An 18287-nucleotide genomic window follows, 5' to 3' on the forward strand; every position below is an offset into this window, starting at 1 on the left:
TATGCAGGACACAAGAATTGGGAAATTATTTGCTGAGAACATATATGTTGATGTGCTTGATTGAGCCAATGCACAGTGTATTTTGGATGGAAAATTCATTTGTGTGTTGTGATGGGAAAAAAAATTATAATAAAAAATAAACTATAAAAAAAAAGAGAGAAGAGGATAGAGAAAGATAGCAAGTGAACAATAGAGAGGTAGGATGTTAGTGAGAAACAGATATGGTTTATTATCTGTTGATAATGACGTGTATAGTATTCTCAACTGGACTGGTCTAAGAGGTATTTCATGATGGGTAAAGTCTTTTAACAAGCAAAATGAGAAATAGTGATTGACTGTTTTAAAATATAATAATAATAATAATAATTATTGGGAAAAACAGAAAAGACATTGAATGATAAAGCGGGGAGATTAATGTCTCTGTATTGACTGACATGCATGGCATTCCCTTTTGAAAAAGCAATGGAAGTCAATGTAAAGTTATATGTAATCCAATGTAATATAAAGAGGATTATGATGATAATAAAAATAAAAATTAAAAAAAGAAATGTACATTTCAGAAATAAAAAATAAACCAAAATCACAAAACCAAAGAATGACTTTAAAAAGAGATTGAATATAGCAAAAGACAGGTTTAGTAACTAGAAGAAGAAATACAAAATATATTAATTCAAGTCCAGAAAGAAAAAAGGAGGAATAAACAAAGCATTAAAAAAATAGAAATGTTAGACATTTCTATTCTATTTCTAACACACATCTGATTGGAGTCCATAAAAAGCAGAGAAAATTTGGCAAAAGCAACATTTTGAAGATATCAACAAATTGTTTTATGTTTTGTGTGGTTTCATTAAAATATTCAAAGAAATCTGGGGCCAACAGGTGGCATGAAGGTTAAGGCGGCTGGATCTCAAATGGCTGACTCCATGGTTTGAGTCCTGGACCTGGCAGCTTGAAAAATACATCATGCACCTATGCATGCATGCTCTAAATCCCAAGAGGAGAGTGGAAGAGAAGCAGTTGTGGCATGGCCATGCTCTCTGGACGTGATTTTTCACTTTTTCTTTCTCTCTGGCACATCTAGCTGGTGAGTGCATGTGCCTTATAGCAAAAACTAAAACAAACAAAACTTCAAAGAAGACAATTTGAAATTCCTCTTTTAAATTTACGTTCCATCACTGAACATCTCCCCAATGCACAATATGGATGTTCAAAGCATGCAAGGGCCAGCAGATGGTGCTGTTGGACTCCTACATGCCCAAAACAGGTGGACTGAAAATAACACTGCACATGTGTGCACATATGCCCAAGGTCCCAGGAGGAGAACGCAGAGTGTGGTGTGGCCATCCCCACCTTGGAGGTGATTTTTCACTGTCCCTCTCACTGTCTCTGTCTCTCTCTCTCTCCAGCAAGCACACATGCCCTAATGCAAAAATCTCTTAAAAAAAAGAAAAGTACGCATGCAGAACGTAACAGTCAAACCAATATATATCATTTTCAAAAGAGAAGTTTACTTTCTCATATCTGTTAAGTGTTTCTTCCCTTTGCTCCTCTTACCCACCTTCTACCATCCACTCTCCTTCCTTACATATCTTCAGGGCTGGCAGGTGGCATAGTGTTTAAGGTGCTGTACTCCCACATTGGCAATTGTAGTCCAAGTCCCAGACCTGGCGGCTTGCTTTTTCACTTTCCTTCTCTTGTTCTCTCTGTCTCTCTCTAGTCAAACTAAAAAGTTGTGATAATAAATAAAATTAAATGAATAATTCTTTAAAAAATCTTATCTTCAGATCTTTCAAATTATGCCATAAAGAGTAGATGTTTGGTATATATTGAGTGGGGAGATATAGTGTGTGTCTTTCAGAGTTCAGCTTACTTTACTTAGCATTAAATCTTCTTTTTTTCCCCCAAATCAGAGTACCTAAGATAAGGTGAACATTTCTTGTGGACACAATTCAAATAATTACTTGATAGACTATACAAAGCACGATCCTTGAAGAGTTAACAGAACAGCTGTATACTGTAGAGATCAACAGACCTGGTATCAGAATTTCCTCCTTTAGATTTCACCCACAGGATGTTTTAATTCCAAGTTCTCATCAGAAAAACATAACTTTACTCAGTTTCACAGCTCAATAAAGGAAATAATAGAATAATGCATGTTCTGGTTAGTATGGTATACCAAAGCTAACTCTGCAGCTGCTATTTCAGACTGAGTATTGGAGGATTTTTTAAGAAAGATAAGTAACCTTATGATTGATTTATGAGCACTTGTGTGTCTTTTCCTTGCCCTATGAAATTCAGTCTTCATACATATTTTCACATCCCTATCTGCACCATGCTCAATTTGTTTTGAATAGTGTGTGATATACTATGTTTTGGTTATTTAACACCTTAATCCCAGTTTTATGTGTGCTTCCATCTGTCATTAAAAGAACAGTTTTTAGCTTCTTTTAGTGATGTCTGGATCTTATTAACATTTGAATTATAATTATTCTCATTTGCATTATCTGAATCTCAGCTAACAGAGTCTTGATCATTTAAAATGTTAAAAATTAAACTAGCATTACCTTGTTAAAAAACTCAACTGATAGGCAAAGTCAAAGACTGTTATTGCTCACAAATGCAATATACTTAAATCGCATCATTTGCTGTGATACAACAATGGATAATCCACAATTACAGCTTGAGGGTTAACATCATCAACCACAAGGGGGAGAAAACAACAACCCAGACACAGCTACTAGGATGGCTAACTAACATTTATTTCACACTGAGAACTGAAAGCTGTTGCTTTCGGCTCTTATTAGGCCACCTTATGGGCCCTGTCCTTTCCTCTCAGACTTCCATACCCATCAATGATTTCTGTGTCCTGGAATGCTGAATTTACCATACTAAAATCAGGACAGTTCCAGACAAACTATAATTGCTGATCACCCTGAATCAATACTGTTTTGCTCTCTACCCTTCTCTAAACTTCTCAACAGAATTTGTCCTCTAGACCCCAGTCTCAATCTCCCTTGACCTCACCAACTGTGCCCCTATGAACTCACCTTGACTGCACCCTCTCAAACCTTAAAACTGCTCTCAACCTAACCTAGTAAATCTTATGCTCTCAATCATTAAGGAGCACATCCATCCTCTCAACTCTTCTCAACATTAGCCTACCCCATCCTTCTATCTTGTTTGAACTCAATATCACCCAAACACTGACTCTTAACTTCAAATGAGTTTGACCTCAGAACATCAACCAAACTCCACCTCTCAATCTCAGTAAGCCTCGTCCTCTGATCCTTCGTACCTCAACGGAGAGAGACAGAAAGAAAGAAAGAGAGGTTGGTCACAATTTGTCTTACTCCATTTGTCCATCCCATCAGGATTTGGGGCACACACACATGCCTACCATGTAGCCTTATTCTCTTGACTTCAACTGACCTTGTCCTCTCAACTTCAATCAATCTCATTTTCTTGATTTTACCTTACCTTATTTTCTTTCCTTTGACTCCATCTTCTAGACCTCTCATGTCAGTTCAACCTCCCTTATTCTCTCTCCTTTACTGAGTGATTAGCACCTCCATTTACTCAGTCCTCAAAATTAAAAACTCAAGCCATCCTAGACTTACTAATATTTTTACATTACCTATATCACACCAGTCATATCAATTTGCTGCTAAAAATTCTGTGGGACCCATAAATTTCTCCTTATTGTCATTGCTATTTATTTATTTTTTTTTAGAGGTTTTTGCCTTAGGGCACATGTTTGCCAGGGAGAGAGAGAGAGACAGAGACAGTGGAGAAAAGTGTGCAATTACCCTCTGGTGAGGGGGAGGACTACACCACAATCCCTTCTCCCCTATTCTCCTCCCAGTATCTTGGGCATGCATGGATATGCACCTGACCTGACTTTCAAGTCATCAGGTCCTGGACTCGAACTGTGGTCAGCCATGTGGGAGTCCAGCAACCTAAGCACTATACCATCTACTAGCCCCATCGCAAATGTTTTATTTCAGGTTCCATTATTGTTCATCTATTCTACTGTGAGAATTTTAACAGCTCTCTTTACTTTCAATCTAAACAATCTCTTCCTTTTCTTATCCATTCAATACTCAATTATCAGACAGATAGCTCTAAAATAAAATCTGACCATATGCTCACTATTCCTTCTACCTTATAAAATATCAATCACCTCTACCACTTAGCCAAATCCTACTAATTCTTAGTTTAATTCAAGTCTTAATACCTTTAGCAAACTTTCTGATTCCCCCTTCTCAAGTTTCCACTGGATATCTCTCCTTGAAATTTTAGTAATGCTTTAAACAGAATTCTAACACAGTATTTGATGTCATTGCTATACTTTATATTTGGGTACATTTTTATATATTAGATGTCTTCTACTCTTGATTATGCTATAAGCTTTGTAAGAACAAATTTCTTGATATAAAATAACTAGCATATGGTAAATACTCAATTATTTTAAAAATACATACATATTCTCCCACTTCCAAAAGTCAATTTATTGTAATTTTCATCTCAAAAGGAAAGAGGAAAAAAAAATTCCTTGATAAACTAACTGGATGCTAACTGAAACCTTTTTAACACAGATAAACTTAAAACTGTTAGTTAACTGAAAACTGGCTAGTTTAAATTGTTCAGTTGACAAACCGTTCTATTCCTCCATAGAAACTACATACAGATAGTCCCTAACTTAAAAGGGTTAGACTTAATGATCTTTCAACTTTTTGATGGTATAAAAGTGATATGCATTTGGTATAAATTAGTTAGTAATTGGTAGTTACTAAAGATAAATACAATAGAATTTATAAAATTACTGGTATTATGGAAATAACTCATTTATAACTGGAAAAATAAAATGAGGTGAACTTGTTGATCTATGCACTTTAGTCCCTCCTACATCCTAAAACCAACTATAGAGTGTATTTTGTAGGAGGAAGCTAATAATATTACAAATTTTCTAATGAATAAGGAGAAAGATTACTAAATACTTTATATTTCACAAATCCCTCCCATGTGGTCATTAATGTAACTTCAAAAAATAAGAAAGGGCATAAAGATATTAGCTTTGAAAAGCAAAAAAACTCAGACTACTTAGTATCCCAAGTGTACACTTATCAACCAGAATATTCATACACAGACACAATAACTCTTACCTTAATCTTCACAGCATCATATCGGATTTGTGAGAACTCACGAAGACCAAAAGAACCTCCAATAATCAGCAACTGAAACAAAGAAAAGAAATACTTAAACAAAATAGAAGAGAATCCAGCCTATTTATAGATTACTTACCTGAACAACAGAGAAAGACTAAGCAAAAGCCTACAGATTATTTTTCCTGGCGAGTAGATGCAATGTAAACTGTCTCATAATCAGGTAACAAAGTCAGCACTCGGTAGCTGTACTTGACGTTATGGTTTAAATGGCATCATGACAAACATATTATTATTTGATCTTTACCACAGACCTACCAGCTAAGGAAAAAACAAAACAAAACAAAATAAAAACTATTTACCAAAAAAGGAAGTAAAAGCATAGCCAACATAGTGACCTGCTCATTGATAAACTGTATTTGGCCTAAGGCTGTCTCTTAAATTCCTATGCAACCCAACTTCACAGATAAATAAACCAAAATCAGCCAACTGCACATTTGACCATGTACAAATGAAGTAAATGCCAAGTTGTAACTAATCAAGCTGTATTTGTATTTTATCTCCTTGTTCTGTCTATAAATATTGGGTCATTGGAAAACTCACGATGCATTTTTGCATACAAGAACACAGAAAAATACATCATGACTTCTCTGACAACTCAGTAGTAGACCAGAGTTCTGAACCTCTTCCGGTTCTGAGTGCTACCTGATTTGTTAATCTTTGCCCAAGTAATGCAAAGAAATTTGTTTAACATTCTTCCTTTAACATTATGATTATACAGGGTAAATCCAGGAACAAAACTCTGGCTTCATTTCTTCAAGATCAGAATTCTTTCAATTTTATGATTCTGCAAAATAAGCCAACTGGAAACCATTATCCCTCATTTTCATAATAAATGCTAAAGAAACCTCATGAAATATGCCACACTTCTCAGCATGTGGTAAACCTTAACATATCCCCTAAATTGTCATTGCTGTTTTATCATCTCCTCTAAAAATGTAATTGGCTTTAAATCCCTCAGTCTAAAGCTGTAAGTCTAGCTATTTGATTAAAAAGGTCTTATCTCTACTTTACTTTTTAAAAACGTATCACAGACTAGAGCTAAATATAAAAAATAAACAAGTTACAAAGTTTTGTAATTTTGAAACTGGGAATACCAACAAACCCTTGAGGCCATGAATTACAAAGTTCAGTCAATTTGATCAAATAAAAATCTGGAACTTTTGTCCAGATGAATAAATGAAATAAAAACAATGTAAAATAAAAAGAGAATAAATCAGGAGAAAGATCTGTTATATATATGCAGCCAATATCTGCAATGACAATACATAAGAATTCTTTGTTTAAGTAAAGTAGCTTTTGTCTTCTATTTTCAATGAAAAAACACATCTGTTTCCCCTACCTACTCTCACCCCCTTTTTAGTCAAATGACTACATATCTCAAATGTTGGAAAACCCCCAAAGGTTCAGTCTTTACACCTCTTCTACCTGTTCTCAACCAACACCAAGTCTCTAGATGATGTCACAGTTCCATGGAATTAAACATTGGGTTGTCGGAAAAGTCACAACACATTTTTACGAGAAAAATGTCAAGACTTTTCGGGTGACCCAACAGCATCTATAATCTGTCAGTCTGATTAACACATGTGGCTTCCTTTCACTGATACTGCCTTGTAGTTTTGGAAACACAGAAGTAGCTAGCATATTCACATGTTAATGGTATTCATTGGTTGCACATAACTGCCCATGGAACTGGGTTTCTGCATGTATCTAAAGGTTACCACGTTTGCTTCAGATTTAGGCTGCTCCCTACAAACTTCAAACATGAAGACTAAGATGTCCACAGAGGACTTTGAAAAGCTCGAACATATTAATAAGAATTTAGAAGTTCTCCATAAGGATAGAATTGTGTATATGGGCCTCCAGAGTGGTGTATATGCTCAAGAAAGACCTGAGAACGCCCTAGATTCTCACCTATAGCTAACACTGGAGCTCTAAGCAAGCAATAAGTGAAGGCTTAAGGAAGAGTTGTAAATTGCATGGCTGAATGTTGAAGGTATGCCCAAACAACCACACAGAACCTCTTAACAAAGGCTGTAATAGTTATTTGTTCCAAGTGTTTAAGGAAATCTCTGTTCAATAAAAGAAAAAATAGACCAGTTAAAAAATGGACAAACATCCCGTAACATTAGTGTGTGCTAAAAAGTCAGGCATGGTGGTATATGCCTACAGCATATGGTGGTGTATGTCTAAAATAAAGAGGGAAAAGAGTTAGACATTTCTCCAAAAAAGATATACAGATGATTAATACTTGAAAAGATGTTCAATATCATTAGTCATTAGGGAAATACAAATCAAAATGACAATGATACCACTTTACAACCACTAGAAAGCGTTAATTACAAAAAAGAGGAATAACAAGTGTTGGCAAGGATGTGGAAAAATGGGAAAATTCATACGTGGCTGAAGGGATGTTTTCCAGCCATTTTGGAAAATAGTTTGATAGTTTCTTAAAAAACAATTTTACTCCTACATATATACCCAAGAGAAATGAAAACACACTTCCACACAAACACTTTTGCTTGAATGTTCATAGCTGCACTATTTATAATAGCCAAAAGTGGAAACAACTCAAATGTCCATCAATGGATAATGGATAAACAAAATGTCGTCTACCCAAACAATGGAATATTATACAGCCTTAAAAAGGAATCAAGTTTTAATATGTGATACAACATGAATTGACTTAAAATCATTTTTTGAAGTGAAAGAAATCAGTCACAAAAGACTGGCTTCTATGAATTATTCTACTGTATTCTATTAATTCTATTAATATAAAATGTCCAGAAGAAGCAAAGCTATAGACAGATTAGTGCTTGCCTAGGGAAGGATAGAAGAGGAAAATGGGTAGTGATTACTAATGATTATGGTGTTTCTTCTGAAGTGATGAAAATGTTCTAAAATTAAAATGTGGTGATGTCTGCATAATTGAGAGTATACTAAAAAAAAAAAGATGGAATTGAATAATTTAAATGACTGAATTTTTTAGTGTGCAGAAAACAGTTGGTCACTGGTCAGACGAGAAAAGTAAATACTGACGTTAAACAGACAGTGTGGGAGTTGGCTCTATGGCTTGGTAGTTAAGGCAGCCAGATCCCACAGGGCTGAGCACAAAGTTCACTTCCTGGACCCAGTGGCTTAAGAAACACACCAGGTGCATGTGTGTGTATGCCCAAATCTTGAAAGGAGGGAGAGATGGAGGAGCAGGGATTACAGTGTGACCATTCCCCATGGTGGGGGGAAGGTGCTTGTTCCTCTCCCTTTCTCTCTGGCAAGCATATGTACTCTCTAGCCAAAAAAAAGTAATGTGGAAGTTGAAACAAATTTATTTTCTTTTTGCAAATGGTTTAGAAGAGAAGGAATGTATTACTTGTAGATTGTTGAATAAAGATTTCTATGAAGCATTTTTACCCAAAAGAGAAAAATATCAAAAATAAATATAGTATAGTAATTATGATATATCTGATTGATACATGATGAAGAGGCTGTATCTTCTGAGTTATTTTCAGTAGTGTTTAGTTTTAGAGTACTAAATCCAGCTTTTCCTCTATGAAATTATGTGTCTAGGTTTCATATTCAAAAACATGATCTTCTAGGTCAGGTATAGACATAAAGAGCAGTCCAGATAAACATACTTAGGAAGACGGCTATTGTGTTACCTTCTAGTCTATGAACTAAAATGAAGGAAGAACACCTTCTAATGGTAATTTAATACATAGTGGTTTTAAGACCTCGGCTTTGATCATTTTGAAAGTTAAGAAACAAATTAAACTGGCTTCCACTGGGACATGCTGGTGACTTCAAGTTGGAGCCCGCACTTGAATGACCCTTCATTTTGGGGTAGAGGAATCTACTGAGGCTGGTTTTTATACATGGCCTGCCATCTGTGCAAATATAATTACTACACTATCTTATAAGCAGTTATCTTCAAACTCTTTAAAATATATATAATATGGGGTTTCTTAAATATGAAAGGAAAATTTTCATTTCAAAGGTGAATAAAAAATCCATTACCTTTCAAAGACCATTTCTTTTCGTTCTGCTTAAATGCAAAGTTGGCAATTTGTGCCAGTATCCATACCAAACTAATAAATAAGTCTGTATTTAAAAGAAAGCAGATTTTGGGGCCAGCAGGTGGCATGGTGGTTAAGGGAGTTAAGACTCCCAATATGGCTGAACCCGGGTCAATCCCAGACCTGGTGGCCTGCTTTCTCACTTTCTCTCTCTCTGTCCCTCTCTGGTCAAATTTAAATAAGTAAATAAATAAAGTTAAATTTAAAAACTTTTTTTGTAGGGCAGATTTTTTTTTTTTTGGTTCATATGCTTTACTCAACTTCATTTAATATGACATCAAGGCTTCCTGCAGCAAAATTACTTGCACATGATCAAACAGCAAGTAAAAGGAGTTGTCTGGATTCCAACTCTGGCTGGTCTTATGTCAGTCTCAACCTGCATCCCCATAACATCTTTGGGTGACTCTGTAGAATTGGACACAATCATTTAAATACCAAAGCTGTTTTCAAAACACTTTAGAAAAATAAAGTGCTCAGGGACTGCTACAATGTGGCATGCACCCTGCTAAACACTTCACAGACAAAGTCTCATTTAGTTCATCCCAACAACCATAGAAGCATTTAGCCAATTTACAAGCCAGGAAGGTGAAAAGGGGAGGTACCAGAAATCGAGCAGCTAAATATACCTAGTCCCAAGGATTCGGAGTACCTTCGAAAAGTAGCGGAGCAGGAAGGGGTGGGAGGCAGCAAGCTTAATAATCATGCAGTCGTGGCTTAAATTCTGGTTCTGATATAATTCTCTGAGCTTTGGTTCACTCAATTGTGAAACTGGAATTGTAAAATCTATCGCAGTTGACGATGGGACGGATGCCATGCTCACAAGCTGGCAGAGGCTGGAAACTGTAACTGGCATCTGGTCTTACTTCAGAGCCATGAAAACTAAGATCGCCCACACGTTCCCCTTAAATCAGACATCTAGAAGGACTAGTGACTAATCAGCCCATGCCTAACATAATTGTGGTCTCATGCATTTGATATTTTACCGCCAAAAGGAAAACAGGAACCCAAGATTCCGCAAATCGCACTGATTTCCCGCAGTCTCGGTCCCGTTTACAAGATCCTACCCCTTCCGGAATCCCAGTCCCACACTTTCTCCACGCTCCACTTACCAACATGGGAACTCCGTAACGAAGGGTCTTATTTTTGCGCAAGACACGCATCGTCGAGGGTGCAAACATAATCGAATTCTCCGACCCTCTCAGATGTCTCTCTAGACAGGTCCTGAGCGCCCTCCCATATCTCAAAGGACCAAGCTCTCGCCTAGTAACCTAGTAAAGGATGTCCTTGACTCACTGCTTTAATTTGGCTGTTAGGTGCGTGGTACTCTCCAGATTGGCTTCCGCTAGGCAAAAGTAATCGATTCGTAGTAACACACTGGACCGTCCCTCTAGAAATTGGGGCATCAACGTTTTGGTTCCGGAATGCTGGCGTGGTGTCGGTATGTAAACTGCTATGCATGGTATGTTAGGTCTTGATTAGCATCTTTAAAGAACATCTCCTGGCAGATAGCCACTCGATAAGAAACAAAAGGTATTTTGAAGCTAATATTGTATTTTTTTGGTGCCTATTTGTGGGATAAGGGAATTTACCAGCTTAATAAAGTCTTAAATAGCTAGAAAGTTGGGTTGAATGTCATCAGTGTAGTCTTGGCTGTTATTACTTACCCTTTAATGTTAAGGGTTTTTACTGAGAGACAGCCTGAAATCTTGTTACTTAAATGCCATTTGTCCACTGTTTCAACAACCAGACAGCCCACCTTTTGAAGCTTCTGGGAACGTAAGAGACGAAAAGCGATCTAAGAAAGAGCACACTAACGTCGCTCTTTCTTCTTCCTTTTTTTAGAGGTTTTTGCTATAAGGCATGTGCACTTGCAAGAGAAAGAGAATGATAGAAAATGAGAAATCGCCCCCCACACACACACCCTCACCCTCCTACCCTCACCCCCGGGCATAGCTACGCTGCAAACCTTTCTCTTCCATTCTCCTCTCTGGATTTTGAGCAGGCACCCAGAGCCTGAGTTTCAACCCTCTGGATCTGGGACTCAAAGGGCAGTCAGCTATGTGGGAGTCCAGTGCCTTAACCACTAGGCCACCTGTTGCCCCCCCCCACCCCAGTGTATTTTTTTTTTAAAGACTTATTTATTTATTTTAATGTGATCAGAGAGGGACAGAGAGAAAGAGAGAGTCACCAGGTCCAGGACTTGAACCACGGTGGAACATATGGAAGTCCAGCACCCTTAACCACCACCACTTGCTAGCCTCTCACTATCATTATTTCTAAAGTACCATGATAGGTTAGGAAACAGCCACCGTGTGTGCCTTTTGCCAGAAAGAAGCAGAGAAAGCCTCTCCTAGAGTAAGAATTCCCGTGCAATCTGTGACATCATTCCTTCTGTCCCCGTCTCTCTGTTGACACTGAAATAAATGTTCCTGGTTTAATTCCTTATTATCTTTCCTTCTATCACAGTAGCCCTTTAAGATCCAGCAGGAAGGATGTATCTGGGGAACCAAGTCCAAGGTGTTCCTGAGGGAAAAGACATGCTTGAAAGAAAGAAGCTTCTTTCACTGAGGAAATGACAGTAAGTTGAAAATTTAGGCAGAAAATCAGTGGAAAAGAAAACATACACACTTGAAAGTTTGTGGGAAGGCCCTCAGGTGGAGTCTGGCATTACTGAGTGAATGAAAGGCCAGCGAAGATAGGAATCAGAGAGAAAGTGTAAACATGGAATGAAATTAGTTTGGAGAAGTAGGTGGTAATTGGATCATGCCATGCCTTATAAGTTATCCTAGGTAATTTGAATTGAATCCTAAGAACAATAAGAAACCTCTAGGTTTTTTGTTTGTTTGTTTTTTGAGATATTTTTTGCTACAGGGCATATGCACTCCACCAACCGAGAGACAGACACAGACAGACAGCGAGAAATCACCCCCCAGGGGGATGACTTTGCCACAATCCTTTCTCCTCCAATTCTCCTCTCAGGATCTTGGGAACACATGCACATGCACTCAGCGTGTTTTAAGCCACCAGGAACAAGACTTGAACCATAGTCAACTATGTAGGAGTCCAGCACCATAACCATTATGCCATCTGCTGGTCCCACCTCTAGGAAATTTTTAAGGATGGAAGAGACATGACTGAGTTCAGTATCTCTTTGAGATAGTTTGTGCAGAAAAGTTAGAGGGGGAAAGCAAAGAATGCAGTAACAAAGCTAATGCAGTGGGTCCAAGTGAAACTGGATGGTGGCTTGAATTGATTCACTATACCCTATGGTGATTTGGACTAAGATTCACTTAGTCCTCTGGCACAGTGTGCCCTCTTCTGGGGACGATAAGGAGCAAACTTTTCAATGGCAATCATTTCCTGATCTTTTGGCTTACTGTACTTCAAATTTCCTATTAATACACAATATCTTAAAACAGATGGGAAAGTACCAATACTTAACTCTTCTCTCTGCACCTGAAAAGACTTTTTTTGTGATTATTACCAAATAATTTTCCATAAGTTATTCTTTACACAGTATTATCTTTCTTAAATCAAAAGGCAAGGATAATGTGCAGCAGCACAAAAAAAATTCCAGTTCTAGTTTCAAATCTTTTTTCTTTTCTTTCTTTCTTTTTTTTTTTTTTTTTTGAGAGGTTTTTGCTATAGGGCACTTGCACTCACCAGAGAGAGAGGAGAGAGAGACAGAAAGCGAGAAATCACCCCCCAGGGGGGATGGCCATGCCGCAATCTCTTCTCCTCCATTCTCCTTTTGGGATCTTGGGCACGCACACACACATGCCCGGCATGAGTTTGAGTCACCAGGTCTGGGACTCGAACCACAGTCGACTACGTGGGAGTCCAGCCACATAGCGAGTACATCAACTGCTGGTCCCAAATCTTGAGTCTCTTAAAACCTAACATTAACTAGGGATGATAGCTTCATCTCTTTAAAGTTCTATTTTTTCATCTCTAAAATGAGGGAAATAATTTTAATTGAATAGCTTTAAGAATTCAATATAACTAGTATTTTTTTTTTATGTGAACCCTTGAATTGTGAATGGTGTCCAGACCATGACAGCAGCCCAGTGAAGTCTGACAATGGTCACTGCTCAACACATTTCCAAAATTATGCCTGGAAAATTTTTGTTGGTCTTTCTCGGCTTTCTTTGGAAGACCTGTTTTTAAAAGTAACTCCTAAGAAATATGCCAATGTTCATGAATTTGGGACTCAACATTTGGGAAATTTCTCCTCTCGTTTTCACTCAAAGGTCACTCTCAGAGCCAGTAGGTGGTGTAGTGGTCAATGGCACTGGATTCCCACATGGCCTACCAAGGTTCCAGTCCCGGATCTGGCAGCTTGCTTTCTTATTTTCTCTCTCTCTCACTCTGTCCCTCTCTGGCCAAATTAAACTTAATAAAGTTAAATAAATTTTTTTTTAATAAAAAAGGTCAATCTTGACTTGCCTTTGCCCAGGATTCTCAAACTATATTCTGGAGGGCTACTAGTTTTTGTAAATAGAGTTTTACAAAAACACAGTTACACTCCCTCCACCCCCATAGTTGTCTTTACACTGCAACTGCAAAGACCTTAGACCTGCATCCCTAAATATTTACTATCTCTAAGAAAAAGCTTGCTGACCCTTGGCCTTTGCTGTTTAAAGTCCAATTTCTTTCTGTAGTGGATTAAAAGTGACCACAAAGCCTTTGCACTGCTCCTGTGAAGAGGTGGAGTTGAAGTCTCCTTCCACAATGACTCCAGGCTTGCCCTTACTTGCTCTGGCCAATAAGACATCAACATATGTGACAAATGCAAAGGACTGATAAATACTGTCACATTGGTACTTTGTGTCCTTGGAATACTTCCCAAGACCTCCACCCCAATGCTGACAGGAAGCCTAACTAATCTGCTAAAAGATAAGAGGCCATATGGAGAAGATCCAAAGAACTCCAATCAATAGCCAGCACTAATTGCCAGACATGTGAGAAACCATCTTGGATTTCCCACTGCTGTTCAGCCATCCATCAGGTGACTGTAGATGTACAAGTGACTTGAGATGATGGCAACCAGAAGAAATTCAGTCAACTGACAGAATCTTAAATATATATATATATATATATATATATATATTATATATATATATTTAACTATTGTTGTTTTAAGCCACTTAGTTTTGTAGTTTTTTTTTTTTTTTGAGAGAGATATTTTTGCTATAGGGCATGTGTGCTTGCCAGAGACAAAAAGGGAGAAATCACCCCCCAGGGGGTTGGTCATGCTGCAATCCCTACTCCTCTAGAGATTTGGAGCATACACGCACACGTGCCCAGCCATGAGTTTTAAGCTGCCGTGTCCAGCCCTTGAACTGCCATCACCTACGTTGGAGTCTAGCAATGTAACCATTATGCCACCTGCTGGTCGTGTGGTGGTTTCTTATGTAACTGATAACTGACATCTCTGCCCATTAGGAAGAAAGAGGTCGATCTATATACACTAAAGACTAGCAATGTGACTCTGATCCTGAACTTTGCTTACAATGTGTAATGGAGCAATGACGACCAACGTAAACTGCCCTTTATCTCCACATCAAAGACAGCTATGTACAAAGTTATATGTTTATAACTTGCTCAAGATAGAAAGCTAGCCAATGCCAGTACTGGGTATTTATGTAAGACAGTAAGTCACTGTTCTTCTATCAATCAACTTAGGCTAAAGGTCAATATTCATTTCTGACAAGTTCTTATTCATCCTGTGGGACAAACCCATTTCTGCCTTCTATTTATTTTACAGGGCTCTGGGAGATGGAGAGGTACAAGGAAATAGTAAATGTTGTTCATTGCTTTAAACACTGTCTATAAATACAGAACGGCACCATAACTGCTATTGCTATAGAGCACTTAACCTAGTGCAGTCAATTCTTACTATCCATAATGGAAGGCTGCAGCAGTGTGGTTGAGTCAAACCGAGTATTTTTTTATAGAGCTTTAATTGTCTAGATTGATAGAAAAGCAGTGACTTCTCACTCTTAACATAAATGCCCAGTACAGGCACTAGCTAGCTTTCTATCTTGAGCAAGTTACTAGCTTTTTAAGCATTAAATTACCTCATCTATGAAAATAGGAATATTGATACTGCCATGCATCATTGTGAGAATTTCACATTAATTATGCAAAGGGCAGATCAGTGCAGTGCCTGGCACCATGGAGAACGGACAGTATAGTGTTGTGGTTATGTATGCAGGTTATGAAGCCAGACTGCTTGGGTTTATATATCAGAATGGCACTTAATAGCTGTGTAACTTGAGCAAATTACTGGGACGCATCTATGCCTCACTTAGGGATAACATCAGCAATTAGAATCAGTGAGAAGCTTAAATGAATACATGCAAAGAGCTTAGAACAATGGCTGGAAGACTGAAAATTCAGAGCTCAATAATTGATCATCAATTATTAGCAATACACAGTATCCTCCTGGTTCTTTATTTCCTATGTCAAAACTAAGCCTTAAACTAGTCTTTTAGATTTTTTTTCTCTTTCTATTCTGTCAGAAGTGTTCATCTAAGAAGGTGGCAGAAAATGAAATATTTAAGTCCCCAAAATAAATTTGGAAAAAAAAAAAAAAAAAAGACTGGAAACATCCAATGACAAATTCAACATGTTTTTATTGAACGCCAACACTGACTAAACACAGACACACCATTATGTCCTTTTCAGCATCTGGCTTCAAATAGCGAAGTTTAAGAGAGATCACCAGAGATTCTGATGGGCTCATTAACATATTTAATCTGTAGTGTAAAATTCCCTAGATAACATAGTTGTATGTGTACATATCTTCCAAGTTGCTATAGGGCATCTATTTGGTTTGCGAAACTGCTGTTTATAGCAAGGATACAATCTGACAGAATCAGAGTAGAAAGGAAATGAAATAAAATAAGGCTCATAGGAAAATAATCTTTTTAAAAGAGATAACATGGCCTGGAAGTTAAGATGTACATATATCTAACAATAATAATAATAATAATAATAATAATAAAACACCTCATATTCAAATCAGCATTGCAACACATTTTAAAATGGGATTCAATTCTGTATCTCCATTTATAAATCTGCAAACTAGGAAGAGGGATCATTCCATTTTCCTGTGACTCGTCAATAAATTTAATGATTATGACAAATACCAAGTTCTTTTGTAAATTATTCTTTGTTAATAATTGATTTGCATTTTAAGACATACTTCAGCCCTCTCCCTTTACCTTTTCCCCCTGCAAGAAAAAAGAACAGTGAGATGTTCAGAAACGGTTTGTTACAACTCGTTCCCTTAGAAGCAGCAATGTTTTCTTATAATACAGGCTTTTGTAGTTTCATCAAGTGCATCAGGTAAGCAGATCAAGTACTTTTGAGTCTATATATAAATATCAACATCATACAAGAGTCTGGCAGTTAGGAATCTGGCTCTGATCAGGACGGGATACTTAAAATACTGTCTTCCTTTTGTTCATAATTGCCTTTGGGATATGAGTGCTGATCTCAAAAAGATTTGCAGTTAAAAGAGGAACAGCAAAGGAGGCTTTCCCAGGATAGCAACCAATTCTAAACCTGTTATGGTTGAGAGGTAGAGACCTTCAGAACTCAACTTTCTACTTCTAGGAGATATGAGAAAAATACTTTAACATCAAAGCTCATCCATGAATATTCCTCTACTCAGATACTAAGCTATTCCAACGGAGAGTGACTGTATCTTATTTTTGTATCTTCAGCACCTAGCCCATAGTAGGTGCTCATTAGCTATTTGCTGAATGAAGGGAAAACCCTCACTTGTCCAAAGATAAATTTCCACTAAAACTGAGTAGAATGAAATCTTTACTGGCTCTCCCTGCAGCTACACAAATTCCACTTTCCCACATACTTGACAATCTACAATTCCTTACATTATTTAACTCTTTTAAAATTGCTTGTGTACATGATAAAAAAAAATTAAAAAAACCAAGGTCCACCATCAAAAAACACACACCTCTAGTTTAGAACTGCTGGAATTAATCTCAGAAGAACGTATCTGCTTGAATTTGATACCAGAGCTTTCTCCGACTGTGTTGTGGGAACTCTCCCTTCCAATCATGATGCTTGTATACTCTCCAGCATCAATCATTTCTTCTGGTCTTTATTCAAAGAGAAAGATGGAAGTGGACAGAGATTTTTTTTTTAAATGATAGTTTTGTATGTATTCATGTAGTGGCATAAATATGAAATGGAAAAGGCACCTCAACAAAAACTTAAGTCTGATCACAGTTACGCTGGCTTACCTCTTCAGCCTTTATCTTCTCATCTCTAAGACAGATTCATCATAGAATCTCTCTGGTTCCTTTTTACAATGTTCTTTCTATAACATGGTTCTCATTCAATAGCTGCACAAACTGAAAACACTCAGTAATCACAGCTTGCTCAGTTCTTAATAAATCAGTGAGTGAAAGAATTCTGCTTCTTACTCCACATCTCAGGGAGCTGGGCTCTCAAGAGACCTATTTGAAGTTCTTGAGCTAAGTCTGTATATAATTTAATAACTTAAAATAGCTGTCTAGACTTAAATGCCACAGAATATTTTCAACTGAGACTGCACACTGGAATTACCAGATAAACTTTTTATTTTACTGCTGCCTATATCCCACCCACAGAGATTCCTCTCATTGGTCTGGGGTATAGTCTAGACATAACAGCTTTTTACAAGCTCTCCAGGTGATTCTAATCTGAGGAGAGGGGACAACTATTGGCACACAGCACGGAATCTCAAACTTCAGGGTGTACCAGAGTCATCTGGAGGGAATTACTAAAACACAGATTGCTGAGTGCCACTCCCAGAAGTTGTGATCCAGCAAGTCTGGGATTAAGCTCAAGAATTTGCTTTTCTAACCAGTTCCCCAGATGGACACTGATGCTTTTGTCCAGATACCTCACTTTGAGAACCACCACCAGTGAGGAAATACTGATACTGGCACCTTAAGTCTTGAGCTTAAATCTAAAT

General features: G+C 37.5%; 1 protein-coding gene across 1 annotated transcript in view; it reads right to left on the bottom strand.

Moving 5' to 3' along the window:
* COX16 (cytochrome c oxidase assembly factor COX16) overlaps window positions 1-10642 on the bottom strand; it is a 14235-nt gene extending 3593 nt beyond the window's left edge. The window contains exons 1-2 of the mRNA XM_006167952.3: window positions 10405-10642; window positions 5163-5234 (exon numbers count right to left, since the gene is read on the bottom strand). Coding sequence (XP_006168014.1) covers window positions 5163-5234; window positions 10405-10473 — 141 coding nt within the window. The 5' untranslated portion in view covers window positions 10474-10642. The remainder of the gene's footprint in view (window positions 1-5162; window positions 5235-10404) is intronic.
* Window positions 10643-18287: the final 7645 nt, after the last annotated feature.

The sequence above is a fragment of the Tupaia chinensis genome, unplaced genomic scaffold (assembly GCF_000334495.1).
Source record: "Tupaia chinensis unplaced genomic scaffold, TupChi_1.0 Scaffold145367_1, whole genome shotgun sequence".
NCBI classification, from domain to species: domain Eukaryota; kingdom Metazoa; phylum Chordata; class Mammalia; order Scandentia; family Tupaiidae; genus Tupaia; species Tupaia belangeri.